This window comes from Carassius auratus, linkage group LG45M (genome assembly GCF_003368295.1).
Source record: "Carassius auratus strain Wakin linkage group LG45M, ASM336829v1, whole genome shotgun sequence".
Classification (NCBI taxonomy): Eukaryota; Metazoa; Chordata; class Actinopteri; order Cypriniformes; family Cyprinidae; genus Carassius; species Carassius auratus.
Window position 1 is genome coordinate 1,082,679 of NC_039299.1, and position 20,095 is coordinate 1,102,773.

The 20,095-nt window shown below is 37.3% G+C and overlaps 3 protein-coding genes across 7 annotated transcripts in view; 1 reads left to right on the plus strand and 2 right to left on the minus strand.

Annotated features, from left to right (window-relative positions):
• LOC113068565 (pre-mRNA-processing factor 17-like) overlaps nucleotides 1–5,307 on the minus strand; it is a 32,843-nt gene extending 27,536 nt beyond the window's left edge. For both annotated transcript variants that reach the window (XR_003279572.1, XM_026241334.1), the window contains exons 1-7: nucleotides 5,011–5,307; nucleotides 4,832–4,918; nucleotides 2,954–3,083; nucleotides 2,780–2,866; nucleotides 2,214–2,353; nucleotides 2,030–2,126; nucleotides 1,808–1,947 (exon numbers count right to left, since the gene is read on the minus strand). Coding sequence is in view for 1 of the 2 variants with exons in the window: in XM_026241334.1 (XP_026097119.1) it covers nucleotides 1,808–1,947; nucleotides 2,030–2,126; nucleotides 2,214–2,353; nucleotides 2,780–2,866; nucleotides 2,954–3,083; nucleotides 4,832–4,918; nucleotides 5,011–5,262 (933 nt within the window). In the remaining variant the exon portion in view is untranslated. The remainder of the gene's footprint in view (nucleotides 1–1,807; nucleotides 1,948–2,029; nucleotides 2,127–2,213; nucleotides 2,354–2,779; nucleotides 2,867–2,953; nucleotides 3,084–4,831; nucleotides 4,919–5,010) is intronic.
• Nucleotides 1–20,095, minus strand: part of LOC113068554 (gephyrin-like) — a 1,122,288-nt gene that overhangs the window by 348,083 nt on the left and 754,110 nt on the right. The gene's annotated exons all lie outside the window — the stretch shown is intronic.
• Nucleotides 6,467–20,095, plus strand: part of LOC113068569 (wiskott-Aldrich syndrome protein family member 1-like) — a 36,928-nt gene continuing 23,299 nt past the window's right edge. For both annotated transcript variants that reach the window (XM_026241345.1, XM_026241346.1), the window contains exon 1: nucleotides 6,467–6,783. The gene's annotated coding sequence lies outside the window, so the exon portion shown is untranslated. The remainder of the gene's footprint in view (nucleotides 6,784–20,095) is intronic.

The window sequence follows — 20,095 nt, forward strand, 5'->3', positions numbered from 1 at the left end:
GCGAGTGTGACCGTGTGCGAGTGTGACCGTGTGCGCGAGTGTAACTGTGTGTGCGAGTGTGACCGTGTGCGAGTGTGACCGTGTGCGCGAGTGTAACTGTGTGCGCGAGTGTAACCGTGTGCGCGAGTGTAACCGTGTGTGCGAGTGTGACCGTGTGCGAGTGTGACTGTGCGCGAGTGTGACCGTGTGCGAGTGTGACCGTGTGCGCGAGTGTGACCGTGCGCGCGAGTGTGACCGTGCGCGCGAGTGTGACCGTGTGCGCGAGTGTTTGCGAGTGTGACCGTGTGCGAGTGTGACCGTGTGCGAGTGTGACCGTGTGCGCGAGTGTAACTGTGTGTGCGAGTGTGACCGTGTGCGAGTGTGACCGTGTGCGCGAGTGTAACTGTGTGCGCGAGTGTAACCGTGTGCGCGAGTGTAACCGTGTGTGCGAGTGTGACCGTGCGCGAGTGTGACCGTGCGCGAGTGTGACTGTGCGCGAGTGTGACCGTGTGCGAGTGTAACTGTGTGTGCGAGTGTGACCGTGTGCGCGAGTGTGACCGTGCGCGCGAGTGTGACCGTGTGCGCGAGTGTGACCGTGTGCGCGAGTGTTTGCGAGTGTGACCGTGTGCGAGTGTGACCGTGTGCGAGTGTGACCGTGTGCGAGTGTGACCGTGTGCGCGAGTGTGACTGTGTGCGCGAGTGTGACCGTGTGCGAGTGTGACCGTGTGCGAGTGTGACCGTGCGCGAGTGTGACTGTGTGCGCGAGTGTGACCGTGCGCGAGTGTGACCGTGCGCGCGAGTGTGACCGTGCGCGCGAGTGTGACCGTGTGCGCGAGTGTTTGCGAGTGTGACCGTGTGCGAGTGTGACCGTGTGCGAGTGTGACCGTGTGCGAGTGTGACTGTGTGCGCGAGTGTGACCGTGTGCGCGAGTGTGACCGTGCGCGCGAGTGTGACCGTGTGCGCGAGTGTTTGCGAGTGTGACCGTGTGCGAGTGTGACCGTGTGCGAGTGTGACTGTGTGCGCGAGTGTGACCGTGCGCGAGTGTGACCGTGCGCGAGTGTGACCGTGCGCGAGTGTGACCGTGCGCGAGTGTGACCGTGCGCGAGTGTGACGTGTGCGCGAGTGTAACTGTGTGTGCGAGTGTGACCGTGTGTGCGAGTGTGACCGTGTGCGCGAGTGTAACTGTGTGTGCGAGTGTGACCGTGTGCGAGTGTGACCGTGCGCGAGTGTGACCGTGTGCGCGAGTGTTTGCGAGTGTGACCGTGTGCGAGTGTAACTGTGTGTGCGAGTGTGACCGTGTGCGCGAGTGTAACTGTGTGTGCGAGTGTGACCGTGTGCGAGTGTGACCGTGTGCGAGTGTGACCGTGTGCGAGTGTGACCGTGTGCGAGTGTGACCGTGTGCGAGTGTGACTGTGTGTGCGAGTGTGACTGTGTGTGCGAGTGTGACTGTGTGTGCGAGTGTGACTGTGCGCGAGTGTGACCGAGTGTGACCGTGTGCGCGAGTGTGTACGAGTGTGACTGTGCGCGAGTGTGACCATGTATGCGCGAGTGACCGTGTGTGTGACCGTGTCAGCAAGCGTGTGCGTGACTCTGTGAGCGTGTGTGTGTGAGACTGTGTGAGCGTGTGTGTGTGAGACTGTGTAAGTAAAAATGCAAGTTTCCTGTGAGGGTTAGGGTTAGGTGTAGGCTTGGTGTAGGGCCATAGAATATACAGTTTCTACAGGGATCAATCTATTTTTCACGAAAACAAACGTGTGTGTGTGTTTCATCATTTCATTTAGATTACTAATATTTAATTCAACCATTAAAACAGAATCCAGTAAACTACCTTGGTGTGTCCGGTCCAGACGTGCAGCTGTTTCTTGGGAAGGTAGCATTTCTCCGGGACGTCTGCTGAGCGCAGGTTGATGCCCACGTCCTGAGGAACGTGCAGGTAAGAGCGGCCCTGGTAATCGTACGCATCTTTGACTGTAATGAAGGAGAGACAGTGGTTCAGCAGCAGATCCAAGACTTGTTTAGCTGCACGTTTGTGTGTGTGTGTGTGTGTTACCGTGCAGGATGGTCTTCTCCTCCGCTGGAGCCTCTTCTTCATTCTTGCCTCGCTTCTGTCTCTTGGCTAGGATCTCGTCCAGCTCTTTCTTCTCATCCTGTCACATCGAAACAGGATTAAGAAAACGATTAGTCTGTTAAAACACAGGTTAAGTGCGTGAAACTGAAGGCTTTGAATGTCTCACCTCAGAGGGTTTGGCCACGTCTCTCTCATCCTGGTATTTGGCCCAGGGTCCGAGGAAGCTCTCGATGTCTGATGCGTCTCCTCCTTTCACCTTCTTCCTCTTCTCGGACTTCTTCACTCCCGTCTCAAACGCCATCAGCCCTAGAGGAGGAACAATAACAAAACTGTTCCTGATGATATGCATACAACAAACACTTTTACAGGGATGCAAACCAATCACGGCGTGAAAAAGGTGACTGTTAGCTATGACTTTAAAAACCCTTTATTATGATTTTGTTAACTTTTGATGACATGAAAAAAAAGAGTGTCTCCTGGTGTAAAACAAAGACTTGTAAGATGTAATTATTATAATGCATGATGCTTCAGGAATCATTTTAATATTCTGATTTGCTGCTCAAAAAAAACATTTATTATTATTGTTATGTTGAAAACAGCGGAGTAGAATTTTTTCAGGTTTCTTAGATGAATAGAAAGTTCAGAACAACAGAATTGATCTGAAATACAAATTATACATTATTGAAGGCAAACATGATGGAAGTGAAAGAAGAGATGCTGAACGAATCAGACCTTTGTTCTTCTCTGCTTCCTCCACGGCTCCGATGTAGCTGCTGGACGAGACCTGACTGGTGTCCACAGACGGGTCCAGAGCGTATCCTGATCAACACACACATCTGATGTTTCACAAACATGTTCTGCGTCTGATTCGAGAAGAGAAGAGAGAGAGTGAGGTGTATCTCTCACCGAAGGTGGAGAACGTTCTCCTCTGCTGCTCAAACATGAAGTCGTTGACGTGAGCAGGTTCGGCGTAACCGGACAGCATGTTTCTCGGAGCGGACATCTGCTTCGATCTGAACGGGTTTGATGGTCCAAACTGGAATGAGACAAGAGAACTGATATAAACTAGATATAAAAGGTTTTTACAAAACAAAAAAAAGTTTTACGTTAAAGGTTAAGCCTAGCCTGAAAATCTAAAGTAGTTGTAAAAGCTTGACAAGTTTTAATCAGTTTGAATAGAATTTATATATATAGCATGAGCTAGCGCATTGCTAGGATGTTTTAACTTGTTGGTAGCACGTTGGTAGAATGGTGTTAACATGATTAGCATGCTGCTACCACGTTTCTACATGATTTTAACATTGCTTTTGGCATGATTAGCATGTTTTAGCACTATTAGCTTGTTGCTAACATGTTGTTGGCATTATTTGCAGGTTTCTAGCATGTTGCTAACATTTTACTAGCATGATTGGCTTGTTGCAAGCATGATTTAATGCATTGCTAGCATGTTTTAACACATTTATAACAATACTAGCACGTTCGCAAGCATGAATAAGTACATTGATAGCATGTTTTATCTCTTTGCTAACATGATTTGCATGTTTCTAACATGAACAGCATGTCGTTAGCATGTTCCTGACATGTATGTAACATAATTAGCACGCTTTTAACAGGTTTCTAGCATGATTAGCGAGTTAGTAGCATGTTTCTGGCATGATTAACATGTCATTTGGCATATTGCTAACATGTTTCTAACATGATTTTCATGTTGCTAGCATTTTACTAGCATGATTTGCATGTTGCAAGCATGATTTACCACACTGCAAGTATATTTTAGCATCATTTAATGCATTGCTAACATTTTTTAACACAATGATAGCAATATTTCTACATTGCTAGCATTAATTAGTACATTGATAGCAAACCTGAAGGTGCGTACCAAATCGTGTACTTATGCCTTTACACTGAAAATTCCAAAAAGAAAAGGTGTTGCAGCTTCAATTATGTACAGAAGGGGGAGGAGCTATCAAACTGATTATGAATGACACAATAACCTTATATTATAGTTTATACACTACATGACTGAGTGCACGAGAAGCCCTGAAATTTGGTTGCATATGCTCCAATAATTTAATCTGTGCGACCTCAAAATATATTTGGGAGCGTATGTGCGAGTGCATATAATTGTTGTCGTGCGACAGGTTTTCATTTCTCTAAAAACGCTCAGTTATGTGCCTTCAGTGTGTTGATACAGTGACCGTGTGCCATTCTATTAAATTACATAACTTCATCTTTACATTCTTAACTTTTATTCAAAATATGGGGACTTTATATAATTTCATATAGTTTACATCACACGAAGAGTGCCATTTTTCCCTCAAAAATTTGCATGATCACAAATGTTAAGTCTAAAATAGATAGATAACGTTAGATGGATAGATACATAGATAGATAGATAGATAAGAAATATTAGGTAGAACAGAAGCTTAAATGAGTCTAACGGAAACAGTACATAGATGGGAAGCTTGATTGAGTCTCAAGGAATTCTGGGAGTCAAAATTTTGACAGTTGGAGTTTGAATATTCTTGGCTCATCTGAACATTCCGCCAATGTAAATCTATGGGATTTTTATGATGTTTGATCTTCATTTTTAGGAAAACTGTGAGTCCTATCAGCCAGAAAAGAGCAAGCAACACGAGTCATAACAGTCTGAAGATGTAGCTTAAAAACTCAAGGAGGAGTAGCGCTCAGAAATAATCAGAAGAGGAAGCTTAAATAGAAGTTCAGTAGATTGTCTTTCTCAAGACGCCCATATCAATAACTGAAGAGCACAATATGCATCACCTCTGGAGCAAACATGGTTTCATACGAAGGGTTGTAAGTGACTTCTTTGAGCGCTGGATCCAGATGAACCCCGGTCTCAACATCTTCCTGACGAAGACAAACAGAAAACGCGTTTACTAACGTACTGTACTGAAGTGTTCTGATGTTTGTTTGATGCGAGCGGCGCGTTTCTTGTTTACCTTCACGGCGACTTCAGGCGCGGGATTCAGAGCGGCTAGCGCCGTTAGAGTGCCGGGTTTTAACGGCTGAAGATGGGATACCGCGTCTGGATCAACCGTCTGTGGTCCTTTACCGGATTCGGACTCGTTTTCCGAATCTGAGTCGCTGCAGTAAGAAACGAGGGAACTCGCCACCGCCGCCATCTTGAATGTTGTGGCTCTTTCGTCAGCGGGGTCCTCAGAGATGAATGCTGTTCGTAAATTAAATTGCATTCTTAAAATAGATATTATAAAACATATTCATAATTTAAATATGTATAAAACATGGAGATTGTTTTATATGTCTGAAAGTGTATGTCAAGGGAGCGCAAATGTTGTAGTGAAGTAATTCGAAGTTTTTATCTTTCAGGAAGCGTCCTAAGAGGAAACCGCTCACAAGAGCGCGCATTGCGACGTTAACGCGCATTCTAATTTGCGCGTACCCCACGTTTTATTTTATTTTCTCTAGTATAAACTGAAACTATATATATATATATATATATATATATATATATATATATATATATATATATATATATATATATATATATATATAATGTATTTAGCTTAACCTTTACTAAAATAATTTAATCTTTAATGAAAACGAAAAAAATATGCACAGGAAATTTAAATAACTTATTTAAAAATAATCTTTTGAAATAAATTGCAGTTTAAAATAATGGTTTTCTGTTTTAATATAGTTTTAAATCTAATTTATTTCAGTGATGATGAGCAGCTGTTTGTCACATAATCTTCAGAAATCAGTCTAATAGATAAAAGTGATAATAAAGACTTGCATTTCTAGAAAATATTTCCAGTTTAAATAAACGCTGTTCATTGTAACTTTATTCATCAAAGAATCCAAAAAAAAAAGGTTCTTCCAACATTGATAATAAATCATAATATTAGAATGCTTTCTAAAGATGTGACACTGAAGACTGGAGTAATGATGCTGAAAATACAGTTGCGCATCAAAAGAATACATTACAGTTTTAACTATATTAAAATAGAAAATCATTATTTTAAATTGTAATAATATTTCACAATATTACTGTTTTTTCTGTATTTTTTTTTACTTATTTGCAGCCTTGATGAGTAAAAGAGACTTCTTTAAAACACAATATAAAACTTACTGATAATCTAACCTTTGAATAACAGTATATACATATATATATATATATATAATTTCAATAATTTCACTAACAAGAATACTACGAACACTATACATTCTATAATCTCCATAAAAAAATAAAAATATTATGCCAATCTGTATTCTGTCAGGTATGGGCGTGGTTTTAACTTCGCTAAATAAATTGTAACTCTGATTGGACGAATGGGTGTGGTCTTTGCGCGGTGTTAGCCAATCAGCTGAGGGATCCCGCTAGAGGCGGGTTCAGTTCTGTGAAGAAAGCGGGCCGTACCATCTGCAGCTTGAGGGGTGGAGCCACACCAGCCGACTCCAGAATATCACTTCTCCGCAGAAATAGAGCACGTGCTTGATTTATAAGGGTTTATTCTGTAAGTATTGGTATTACCGGCTGCTGTGACGGGAAACTAGGCGGGTCGTTACTGACGCACATCTGCTGCATTGTCACTCTGGATCCCTTTTCCAGCTTTGAACTCCCGGGATTCACTCTCGCTGAATATCAGTACTGTATTCCTGCGATGAACACCGTGCGACTGAACCCACAGGAATATTTTAAGGAATAACCTCGGGAAAACATGGAATAATACGAATACATAACATTTATTCAGGTATGATGTTTAATGCATGCTTGAATAGAAGTATGCGATGTTCTTTAATAAATTGTGGCATTTGTAGTTAAAAAATGTTGAAAAACGGATAATGCAAATATCCATGGGAAAAAGCGTTCTCGTATGCATATTACATTTTTGGCATTTATCTCCTTTGGCTGATTCATTTACGATGTAAACCAACACTGCTTGGCCCCATTCAGGAGTGGATGACAGGTGTGGGTTGAATTATGCATATATTGTGAAATAACTTGCATAATGCATACTAAAGCATCCCGATTGCATGCTACACGATGTGAAGATTACACGTTACACGCGACTGCTGTTTTTTTTTTAACGAAAGCATAAAGATATCACTTATTTCTTAATTTCGTGCTGCTCTGAGATTGATGCATTCAAGGGGAAGGGTGTCACATCTGTAAGGCAAACTATCACACCAAAATGCAATGCAGTTTGCATGCTTTCTAAACAGTGTGCACTCCAAAATTACTGCTGGGATGGCATGCCAAATATTTAGCAGTAGGATAGAAAAAATACTTGAGTTGTTAAGCAAATATAATATTATAGTGCATACTCAATGTATAACGCAAATACATCCCGTGTTTGTGCGAATGAAGTGTAGATTTGAGTGCAGTTTTGTGCATGCAGGGGGAAGGGCAGCAGACACTAGAAGACTCGCTTTGTGAAACCCAAGACTTCAGAAACACAATGCATCTCCATCGCGTCTCTGTTCAATAACGCGTTCATTAAATGCATTTAAAATAACTGCACATTTCAAACAGAAGCATGCTTTTCTCGTGCCTTGATGCATTAACATCTTATACACTTGTTTTGTTTTTTCGAATGAGGTGCTATGTGTGATATACGAGGAGGAATGATTCATTTTAATGAATCGGTTAGTTCACCGACGCCGCTCAAAGATCCGAATCGCGCGACGTGTTAGCAGCAAACATAATTGTCATTATTATTATTTTTGTGGTTGTCAAGTATTTCTTTCGTTTAAGTTTTCGGTTTTACTGCCAAATTAAGTTACTCATTTGCGTCTTCTCGGGTGATTTACAAACGGTTCAAATCTTTAAAAAGAACCGACTCGAATGACTCGGTTCTATCGGGCATCACTAGCGTGCGTTGTGTGTCATCGCGAACACATGCAGCGTTAACTTCAAACTTTATTTGCTTGTATTGCCAAAGCATTAATAAAAACCTTATATAATGCTCTAATGCGGCGTTTATCTGTTGGGAAATCCAGATTAGGCTGGTATATGTGTTTTGGACCAGCTTGATCACACTAATCTTGTGTTATAGAAATGCATGATAGCTTTTGGTGTTTTGTGTAAATGTCATTTATGTTGTGTCTGATTCAGCCGTAGCCTACTCATCTACAGTGTTCACACAGATAGGTGCATAAATGAACTGTTAAAGGGTTAATTTGCTGAATAACAGACATTGCAGTTTCACTCGTGCATTAATGATCCATATGTGAAGTGAGTCAGTCTGATGTTTTTTTCTTGAATTTTTTAATGTCAGCTGAGACGTTCGACTAGTTTAGGACACTACATACAACTGTTTCATCTCTCGCCGCTGTGTCAGACTGCTTTCTGATTCCATTACCTGTCTATTGAGTCAGATCTGATTACATTTTTCATTTGCATTACCTAAAAATCTCAAAGTGGCCTTTTCTATACAGTAAAATAATTATTTAAATATTTTATCTATATTTTATTTCCATTTAAGCTATAATCAGAATTTACCAACATATAAATTATTTAAATATTTTATGTTTTTTATTTATTTAAGCTATAATCAGCATTTACCAACATATAAATTATTTAAATGTTTTATCTATTTTTCATTTCAATTTAAGCACTAATCGACATTTACCAACATATAAATTATTTAAATATTTGATCTATTTTTTATTTCCATTTAAGCTATAATTAGCTTTTAAATTATTTAAATATTTTATCTATTTTATATTTTAATTTAAGCTATAATCAGCATTTACCAACATATAAAATATTTAAATATTTAAGCTATTTTTTATTTCCATTTAAGCCATAATCAGCATTTACCAACATGTAAAATATTTAAATATTTAAGCTATTTTTTATTTCCATTTAAACTATAATCAGCATTTACCAACATATTAATTATTTAAATATTTTATCTATTTTTTATTTTTAATTTAAGCTATAATCAGCATTTACCAACATATAAATTATTTAGATATTTTATAAATTTTTTATTTCAATTTAAGCACTAATCGACATTTACCAAAATATAAATTATTAAAATATTTTATCTATTTTTTATTTACATTTAAGCGCTAATCAACATTTACCAACATAAATATTTAAAATATATAAAAAATGCCACTTTGAGATTTTTAGGAAATGCAAATGAACAGTTTAATCAGATCTGACTCAATAGACCGGTAAAGGAATCAGAAAGAGACAGCGGCGAGAGATGAAACAGTTGTATGGTAGTGAAGTGTCCTAAACTGGCCGAACGTCTCAGCTGTGAAGACACGTCGGACACAAGAGTCTTTGTTCAGTCTCTGTTTGGCCCACAGAGCTGCCTCTGTGTGTGTGTGTGTGTGTGTGTGTGTGTGTGTGTGTGTGTGTGTGTGTGTGTGCTGTTATCACCCGTCTTTGCCAGCGTACAGAGATGTGTCGCTCTGACAGATGAAAGGCTGCAGGACCGAGAACTCGCTCTGAGATTTCTAAGATCGGCTGTGTTCCTCTGAAAATAAACAGAGTTGATTTGGATGAGGTTTGTTCAATGTTCATCGCTCTGAACAAACAAAAAAAACATCGGCCGAACTTTACTGTGGACAAATCATCAATGATCAACAAAAACAGTAGCATATCGGGATGTAACGATTCAATAAACTTACGATGCGATAACATTCACAATACAGATAAAGAGTAATTTAGATTAGGCCTATATGTTTTTAAAAATCCTGCATTTACAGTGCATTAGATCGTGACAGTGTGTGCGGGTTTGGCTGGATTTGGAGGTTATTTCAAATCCAAATGTTTCCAGATGCGCAATGTATTTTAATGTTAAACTATTATCTATAATGTAAACTACTAGGCTTGTACTTTACACGCATTCACATAAAGAGGGAAAAGATCATCCTCTTCACATGAGAAAAAACATCCTTGGCATAACAGCAGATTGGATTGGTATACTATTGTTTTATATGTATGGTTGACTCTATTTTATTCTGATAATAAACAGACTGCGATGTAAGTTTGGACTGCTAGAATGTGTGCAGTGTGTGTGTGTGTGACGCCGGTGCGATCAAACAGCTAACAGAGACTTGGAGTTAACAGAGGTTTGGAGTTAGATATAATCTGCAAAAGTTTTTACTTTTATTTATGCACACTCACAATAAAAACAGAAAATTTGTGCTTTTGTAAAATAAAGAAAACAAACAGAATGCGCCTTGTCATCCTTTACTTGTTTATGGAGCGTCACAACACACTTCTGTTTTAAATCCCTTATGTTAATTATTTAAGTCAGACCAGATTTTTATTTATGAAAACTAATTATTTTTATTTCAGGCCTGTTACTTACATTGCATTTTTTTCATCAATTCCTTAAAGCATACCATTTTTTCATGAATTAGGAATTTGTTCGATTTATTAATTTCTTCCCTCAATTCAGTTAAATCATGGATTATTTAGGGAACAAAATTAATGAAACATTAACAGTTGACACAAATTAACTTTAGAAATATACTTAAGAAATGTTAAAGAAAAGCCACAAAATGCTGTCGTTGCTGTCACACCTGTATAGTGCAGTCACCAAACACTCTTCCTTTGTCAGATTTGTTGGTTATGGAGGGCCGTCGGTGCCAGCAGGGACTTCCCGTTGGTTTGTTGGTTTTGTGGGAGGAAAGGCGTGAGGATAACGGGTGTCTGCTTACACTCCTGCGCTCGTTTGGGTGGATTCCTCTGTGCTCTCTCTCACAGACAGGTGCCGATCCTATACGCCTCTAGGCTGTGACTCAGTGTTCTCTGTTTGACTTCATTTTGTGTTTTTAACTTCTGTTTTTGAAGTTAAGCTCATGCAGATTCAGACTTGAATATGCAAATGGAGGGGAATGACTTCCCAGGTGTTTCCAAAACCTGTTTTGAATGATGCTGTGCCATTATTATTATTAGTAGTAGTATTTTATGTTAGTGATCAGATGCACCATTTCCACTTGCTGGACTAGAAAACAGGTTGAAAATCAAACAGACCTGACTTGGAATTGTAAATAATTACCTAGCAACCGCTCCGAACACCTTAGCAACCACAAAGCAACAACCTGGCAGCATCATTTCCATATACTGAATATTCATAATATAGGCTACTTTAAATGATTGCAATTTTAACATGCATTTTATTTTATAAGGAAAGGTAAACAAATATTTGTCCCATATATATAGTTTTCTTTTTATAATTTAGACAATTTGTACAATTATTTTAATAATAAATAATAATTTTTATATGTTAATTATATTTTTCGTTTTACAGTATTTAAGCAATAAACAACATATGCCATAAATATTTCATATAAACATGACATTGCCCAAACATGACTCTCTGCAAACATTTGGATATTTTAGTTTAAAATGTATATATTTAGATATTAAAAGCATAATTTGGCTACATTTGAAATGTTCAGCATTATTTCTGAACATTCTTATTGTCCAGTTTTGTTTTTTAAATATAAAAAAATATTAAAATAAATTTTTTTGGTTATGCAAATCATTTTGCAAACTTCACCGGAACGTTACTTTTGAATGTTCTCTGAACCTTCTGAAACAACGTTTGAAAAACGTTAGATTAATGTTCAACTAAAACAAAAATAAAACGTTCCATGAAATAAGTATAGATAACATTTTTGTGTTCATGTTTTGAGAACATAATAGACCAATTTGGAGTAGAGTGCAGAAAAACACTGGGAACAAGTGGAGGGAAACGGGCAAAATCCATATAATAAGAGAAAAGATGTTTTGTTGTGTTTTGAATACTTTCATCAAAGACGCCAGATCATAGGGGACATGTTGTATTAGGCATGCAGTTACAGCATGAAATAGCTACTATTTAAGCCTATAATATTTACTTTTAATCGCACAATTCTTGTTTTTTTTCTTGCAAATGCAAGTTCGGATTTTATAACTCAATTTAACTCAACAACTGCAAGTTCCGAAGGAATGAAAATTAAATTCTGAGGAAAAAAATCTAGAAGTATGGGATATAAACTCCTGATTCTGAGCCGAAGAGAAAAGAGAGAATGATGAGTTGATTTTTCGTATCAGAATTTTTAGATACAATCTCAGAATTGCGAGAAAAAAAATTCGGAATTTTTAAATATAAACAAAAAATTACTTTTTACAATTATTTTATTCCATGGCTTCTATGGCTGCACAATTATGACAAAAATCATAATTGTCAATTATTCAATTGAAATTGTAGTTGCGATTATTAATTACAATTATCATACAATGAATGATGTTTATACCATTGTTTGATGCAACTGCAAGCTGTAATTTTATATGAAAATAAACAAGCTGAATACTTTTATTGCTTTTCTATAATAGTAAGCCTGAAATGTCTTTTAATTTCTTCACAGAAACACGCATCTTAAGCACGTAGATTAACGTAAGTGGACTTTAAACGATTAATTACCGAATTGAACAGTTACGTAATTATGGCATCCATAATTGTAATCGCAATTAGAAATTCGATTAATTGTGCAGCCCTAAAGGCTTTCAAATGCTGCTACTTTTAAACTGTAATTTTCTGCCACCAGATTGGCTCCGCCCCCAAAAAAACCTCATCACTGTTTGCGAACACTTAACATTCTGTTGACATATGTTTGTTCTGAACTCTCCAGAACATTCTGGGAGAATGTATTTTTATAAACATCAGATCAAAGTAGTTTTTCACTGTCTCTCTCGGACAAGACGCAGCAGCGCGCTTCAAAACGTGATAATTGAAGTGGAGCCGAATTAGCAAGAGGTTACGCTGCGTTGCAACACTGATACTCAATTACTGCAGCAGAGGAAGCTGAACATTTACATCTTTACAAGCGCTTTTCACTCCCCTCCTCCGCTCTGTTCTTCAGACCATGCAATGCAGAGCACTTCTATATGCATCTGACCCCAATTTTCTTCTGTGTGTGTGTGTGTGCGCACTAACTAGCGTCTGGTTTGAATTAAGGGCCGATATTTACACAGAGTGGGTGGCCGCTCAATTACAACTTCTTGTGATTTGCATGTCATTCCCAGACTTCAGTTCTGCCCTTTCTGTTCTCCAATCACTTAGTGAGTGCATTAGCGAACGAGCAACAGTTACTCAGCAAGCACTTGATTTTTACAGGAAGCTGCTGCTGATGAATGACTCACGGCCAATCAGAGCCAACGTGGCGTGCATATCAATGAGCGACGGTGGTGCGTTAGCCAATCAGAAGTGAGCACACTGGTGACTCAAATGAGCGGGAAATCAAATTAAAAGTTAAATAAAATAACTTGACACAATATTAGCAGTTATTTTGTCTGCTCTGCCAGTGAAAACAGATCCAAATAAAACCACAGCAGAATGAACCGTTTTGTGCGTCCGTGAGTCGTTCATAAAAAGTTTGTTCGTTTGTTCACGTGACAAATGAACAAAAGACTCAGGAGGTGGACTAATAATTTGTGTTTATTATAATTATAATAAGTTTTCTAATTTAGAACATAATTAAATATTGTATGTCAACGTGTGTGGGAAATTTGCGCTAATAAAAATAAAACATTTAACTGTTAAAATTAATTAAATAGCTCATTAATTTCACTGAACAGAGAGTGAGTGAAATGAGACGAATATCACTGTAGGGTTTGTATCAGTATATATTAAATGATTCAATGACTTGTTCATAAAGAAATTTACTTGAATGAATGCAGAGTTGCAGAACGAATCATTTGAGTCAATGATTCAATGAATTACTTGTTTTGTTCCTGATTCTGAATCTGATTTCTGTGAATGAATCAGTATATCACTTGAATCGTTGCTAAACCGAGCAGCGTCTTTAAACAAATCTTTTGAGTAAATGATTTAATGAATACTTGTTTTATTGCTGAACGCATCAGCATGTTAAAACGAATCCTGTGAGTGAATGATTCAATGAATCACTTATTTTATTGCTGAATAGATTAGTGTGTTTGAACAAATCATGTGAATGAATGATTCACTGAATCACTTGTTTCGTTCCTGAACGGATCAGTGTGTTTGAACAAATCCTCTGAGTGAATGATTCAATGAATCACTTGTTTCGTTCCTGAACGGATCAGCGTGTTTGAACAAATCATTAAGTGAATGATTCAATTAATCACTTGTGTTCATTGCTGAATAGATTAGCGTGTTGGAACGAATCATGTAAATGAATGATTCAATGAATCACTTATTTTAGCGCTGAACGGATCAGCTTGTTTGAACAAATCCTGTGAGTGAACGATTCAATGGATCACTTGTATCGCTCCCGAACGGATCAGCGTGTTTGAGCAAATCGTTTTATTGAGTTAATCAATAAAGAAAGAAACCTGCTTGTATTTCATTGTAACTAACAGAAAGAATAATTGAAAAATCATCACAATTACAACAGAGACTGAACTGGAGAAAAACACAACCATACAGAGTGAAAATGAAAATATTGATTAATATAAACAGCACAGATTCACTTCTGATTGGGTGAAGGCTTTGGCTTTCGGCTTTATAACGTTACATCGTTTACATTCATATACAGCGACATTACACACTGTATGAAGGCAATATTCTGAAAGGCATAATGGGGCACTTTATCAATTAATGCATATGTTAACTGCTAATTGAAATCTCTGTGATCCACATATGTAGGACGCAGCAGAAGGTGATGAAGCTCGCAGGAGGAAATTCACTCCTACTTTATTCTCCAACGCTCTCTGTGCTTATTTTTATGCACTGCCTCCAGACAGAATGCGGCACAAAAAAAAGTGAGAGTGAGAGATGAGAAAAATAAAGTGTGTAGAAAACTATCAGAGATAGAAAGTGTGTGTGTGTGTGTGTGTGTGTGTGTGTGTGTGGGTATGAGAGGTTGAGATGGAGGCAATACTCCTTCTGTTTGACATCTCTGGGCAAGAGAGGAAACAGAAGGAGCCGATCGCCTACATTAGTTTAGTGAAAAAGTGAAGGCTGAAGCGATCAGTGTTTGTCCGCCATCCCATAATGAGCTATTCTGGGAAGTGGTAGGCGAAGCGGCAGGTGCATACGGCTAATTCAGGACAGTAGGTGTCTATAAATCAAATGTTCGGATGCTTCGCATTACATTGTTTGTAGATGAATGCTGCATTCATTTGATCGGAAATACAGTAAAAATTGTGAAATATTTTTACTGTTTAAAACAGCTGTTTTCTGTGTGAATCTGTGTTAAAGTGTAATTTATTTCTGTGATGCTCCGCTGTATTTTCAGCATCATTCCTCCAGTCTTCAGGGTCACGTGATCTTCAGAAATCAGAATAATATGATGATTTACTGCTCAAGAAACATTTCTGATCATCATCGATGTTAAAAACATACATATTTTTGATGCATTTTATTTATTTTTAAGATTCACAGATGAATAGAAATCATTTATTTGAATTCAATGCATCCTTCACGGACAAAAACCTTAATTTCTTGCTTAATCTATTCTATTCCAATCTGACTTTTATCACATTATAATAAATTCAAATACATATAATATTTCTCCTCAGTTTAAAAAAATGACCCAGATACGTGAAGCAGTTTGTTATGTATTTATCTCTCCATCTCTCTCTCTCTTTTCCTCCTGTTCGGATGAGCTGAAGGAGTTTCTATCCTCATGTTGGCTTCCTTTGGAAAGGCTCGTCTCTTATTTTGGCTTGTTTTGTCAGGGCAGGTTGCTTAATTCTCCAGTGAGCTCTGGCAACGGCGTCATCCAGAAAAACAGATCTGTGTCGCATATGAAAAAGCTGAGATTTGGGTCACATTCAGCTGCGGCGCGAGCGTCCTTTATCCAGCGCTCAAGGTTACACGGGCTCCTCGGGGTCAGAGGTCGCAGCTGAGCGCCTGCGGGGGTAATCGTTACATAAATCCTGGGCGCGGCTCGTGTCTCATCTCCTGACTCACCCGATGTGTCCTGACAGACGCGCTCCAGGCGGGAATCTGACCGCGGTGTTCATGTACGACAAACACACTGCGTCACAAAGACACAGAGCCCGAGGAGCAACATACAACGAGCTGAACACAAAACCCTTTCTGATGGAAAAAGATCGATGCTAATCTAATGAGTGTCTTTGAGGAAGACGAGACATGATCTGCACTAATACATAGATACAAATAAGATTTTTATTCATTGAGGATGCGTTACATTGTGACATCAAAGACAGTTATAATGTTACAAAAGATTCTATTTCAAATAAATGCTGTTCTTTTGAATGTTCTATTTGTCTCTGAGTCATAAAAATTAAATGTTTCCACATAAATATTGTGCAGCAACATTGATAATAATCAGAAATGTTTCTTGAGCAGTAAATCATCATATTATTCTGATTTCTGAAGATCATGTGACACTGAAGACTGGAGGAATGATGCTGAAAATACAGCGGAGCATCACAGAAATAAATTATATTTTAATAGATATTCATGTAGACAACGTTATTTTAAATTGTTATAATATTTCAAAATTTTTAATGTATTTTTTATCAAATAAATGTAGCCTTGGTTAGCAGAAGACACTCAAGATTGTACTAAACCGAAACTTTTAAAGTAGTTTAAGTGACACAAGAAGAAAGAAAAAAAAAAAAAGATTTTTTAGGGTTTTTTTATGATTAGCTTGACAATATTAATTCAAACAGTGGAGGAAAAATAAATCTGCTTCATTATCGTGTGAGAAAAACTCAAATAGAAAAACATTTTTATAAAGATTTTGTGCTTTTTAATATATAAAATCAATTAAATGAACACAACTCCTATTTGTTTCTACATACTTGTTTAAATCGGTTGCAACGGTCACCGAATGAATCAGTGAATGAATCGTTTTGGCGAACCGATTCAAATGACTCGCCAGAATGAATCAGAATCATCACCACTGATAAACTCCATCAAACTCATGTGATTGTGATCCTGATGCAGTTAAATACAGAAGTGGAGTTAGAAAAGTGACTGGAAACCAACTCGACGAGCTCCTGTGATTTAAACTATTACTGAAGCTGAAGAAACCTGTGTTCAGGATCAGCGGCGCAGATATAAATCAGGACAACAAACAGAGAGGATGATGGGAGACACTTGTAATCAGAGCCCAATAACAACAGACTCTGTGTTATGTGTTATGTGTTATGGATGCAGCAAAATACAACACAATACCGTAATCATATTCAAGAATTACCTTTACTGTAGTGACAGGAAATGGACCGAGAAACGGTGGATGAAAGAGTCTCAGTGCTGACTGAACACACACACACACACACACTCTCTCTCTCTCTCTCTCTCTCTCTCTCTCTCTCACACACACACACACACACACACACACACATTCTGTCAGTAAGCTTGACTCTGTGTTTATAAAATGATCCCAAAGGTGAAGAAAAGACGAGAGGCTGAGAGTTTAATTCTGTTTTACAGGAATAAATCGAACTGGCTGCCGATGCCAACTGGCACAGAGAGACGACACGAATAAAACTAATAGACGGCAGCAGATCCATACTATTTAAGGAATTAAACACTTTGAAACATGACTTGCAGAAACAAATCAAAGTAAATTCTACATTCCAAAAAAAAAAAAAAAAAGATATATAAAATTAGTTTTCCAGTAAAAATATCCCTTAAATGAGATCTAAGTAATTGCTTTTTTTATTATTTTTTTTTATTAATTACAAATACAGAAAAGGTTGATGTCGGTAAGATTTGAAATTATTTTTTAAAGAAGTTTCTTCTGCTCACCAAGGCTGCATTTATTGAATAAAAAATACAGTTAAATTTTGAAAAATTATTCAAGTTCAAAACAGCTGTTATCTGTGTGAAAATATTTTAAACTGCAATTTATTTCTGTGAAGTGCAGCTGTATTTTCAGCATCATTTTCTTAAAATTCAGTAGTATTGGTGGATGCCATTAAACAAATATTACAAATATAGTGTCGTTATGTTGGTTCTACATTAATTTAAAGGTTGAACATGGAATTTTTACAATATAAAAGTATATATAAAACTTAAAAATTTGTGCGATTAGTTCATTTTTTAAAGAGGACTGACAGCACTATTAAAAAAAAAAAATAAATACTGAAAAATGAAAAAAATTAAGATTTTCTACTATATATTATTAATACAAAGTAAAAAAGGAACATGTATAAAATAATTGGAAAATAATAAATTGGTAAAAAATCTATATTTAATAATGCAAATTGCTAAATGAGATTAATTAAAAAATTTAACAACTTATTTCACACAATATTATCTTATATGTATAATATGTATTATAATATGTATAATAATATATGTATAATTAAAAACAAATGATGAATCATTCAAGGAAATCAGTAATATGCATAAATTTTATTTTAGTTTTAAAAACTGGAATTGTCCTAATAAGCTGTCCGTTTGCATACAGTTTGCAATTTATCATAAAGATTTACCAGTGATAAACATTTCTTGCCAGCCACAAAACTGTATTTTTACCATTTTTAAAATACACATTATGTTGTTTTATGTATCGGTGATGAACAGCACAGGTTTAGTGCATCGTTTAGTTCCTCAGTGTCACTTTGGGGTTTGAAATGTCCTGTTAATATGAGAAATATTGCATTGAGACGAGCGTTTGGCATCTGTCCATCTTCTGAGTCAATGTTTGTGCACGAGCGCCTAAGAACGAAAACAGAAGGATATGAGACTAGAACGACAAAATCATTTGATGAAAGTTAACCAGATGGATCCGAAACTCTCCCTTCCACATTAATCTGAGACTTAAATTATCAGCCGTGATGAGCAACGAGATCGATCACTCGGTAGATATCGTGTAGCTCCGCCCACTGTGAAATCTCATTGTCATTGGTCCAAAATTCCATGTGCTACATTCTGATTGGCTGATTGTGTCACGCAGCATTTCTGAATGTGTATCGCTGAATGCTTGGTATTTAGAATAGTTAATATATTTAACAGTTTGTATATATAATAGTTTAAAAAACGTACTTAGTAATTCCTTCATGTATATTTATTGTATACATGTATTTATTTATATGTCAGGGACAATATTAAATGAGAAGGCTGTCTGTCTGTCTTATATTTTTATATTATATAATTTTATATAATTAAATTTTTTATATTTTTTATATTTTATATAAATATTTTAAAATCATTTTATGTTAAAATTTGTGTGTCTGTGTGTATATATATATATAATACTTTTATAAATATTTTGTATATTGCACTTTATATTTGATAACATATTTGTTATTAAACTAATGATATATTATACTTTTATATTGTGTGTATTTCTTTAATTATTTTAGATTTTATATATGTTTTATAACAAATATGATATAGAATATAAAGTGTTATATAGAAACAATTATAAAAGTAATGCATATATATGCACTGTGTGAGTTTCTTCACAGAAGCAGCAGGCTGTGATTTCTCCTGAGGATTCATCAGTGTGTTGTCGTATTTAACATCACTGTTGACCAGAGCGATGCTAATCAGTTTCTCCGAATGATTATTCTGCCGTTACACTCGTTCCAATGGATGTCAGAGTTAATTTTAATCATGCAACTCTAATTTAGAGAGCTGGATCAATGAGCTTCACATCAGAGGCACCAGAGTCTCGTTCGCTTCTCAGGTTGTGACTGGTGTGTTATTTGTGGACTGCGTGTGTGTGTGTGCGTGCGTGTGTGTGTGTGTGTGTGTGTGTGTGTGTGTGTGTGTGTGTGTGTGTGTGTGTGTGTGTGTGTGTGTGTGTGTCCAGAGTTGGCCATAGATGCAGATAAGAGCAAAGCACTCTGGGATATCAGCCTCAGCTCGGGCGTCTTATTAATTCATGCAGGTTGACACATCAGTGGTGAAGGTCACAGCGGACGCGAGCAAACCATTTACTCTCATTCAATTACACAGAACAGACTGATCCTGGATCTGCAGAGACGCGCTCCAGCACTCGCTGAAAACCTCTTCAACTTGAGAGTGTTCACAGTCGCGTGGTTTGAACATACAAACTAAAAATAGTTCTGTTTAAAAGAAAGAATTCACAGATTTTGTTGCCAAAATATTTATATTTTAGATTTAACATTTACATTGC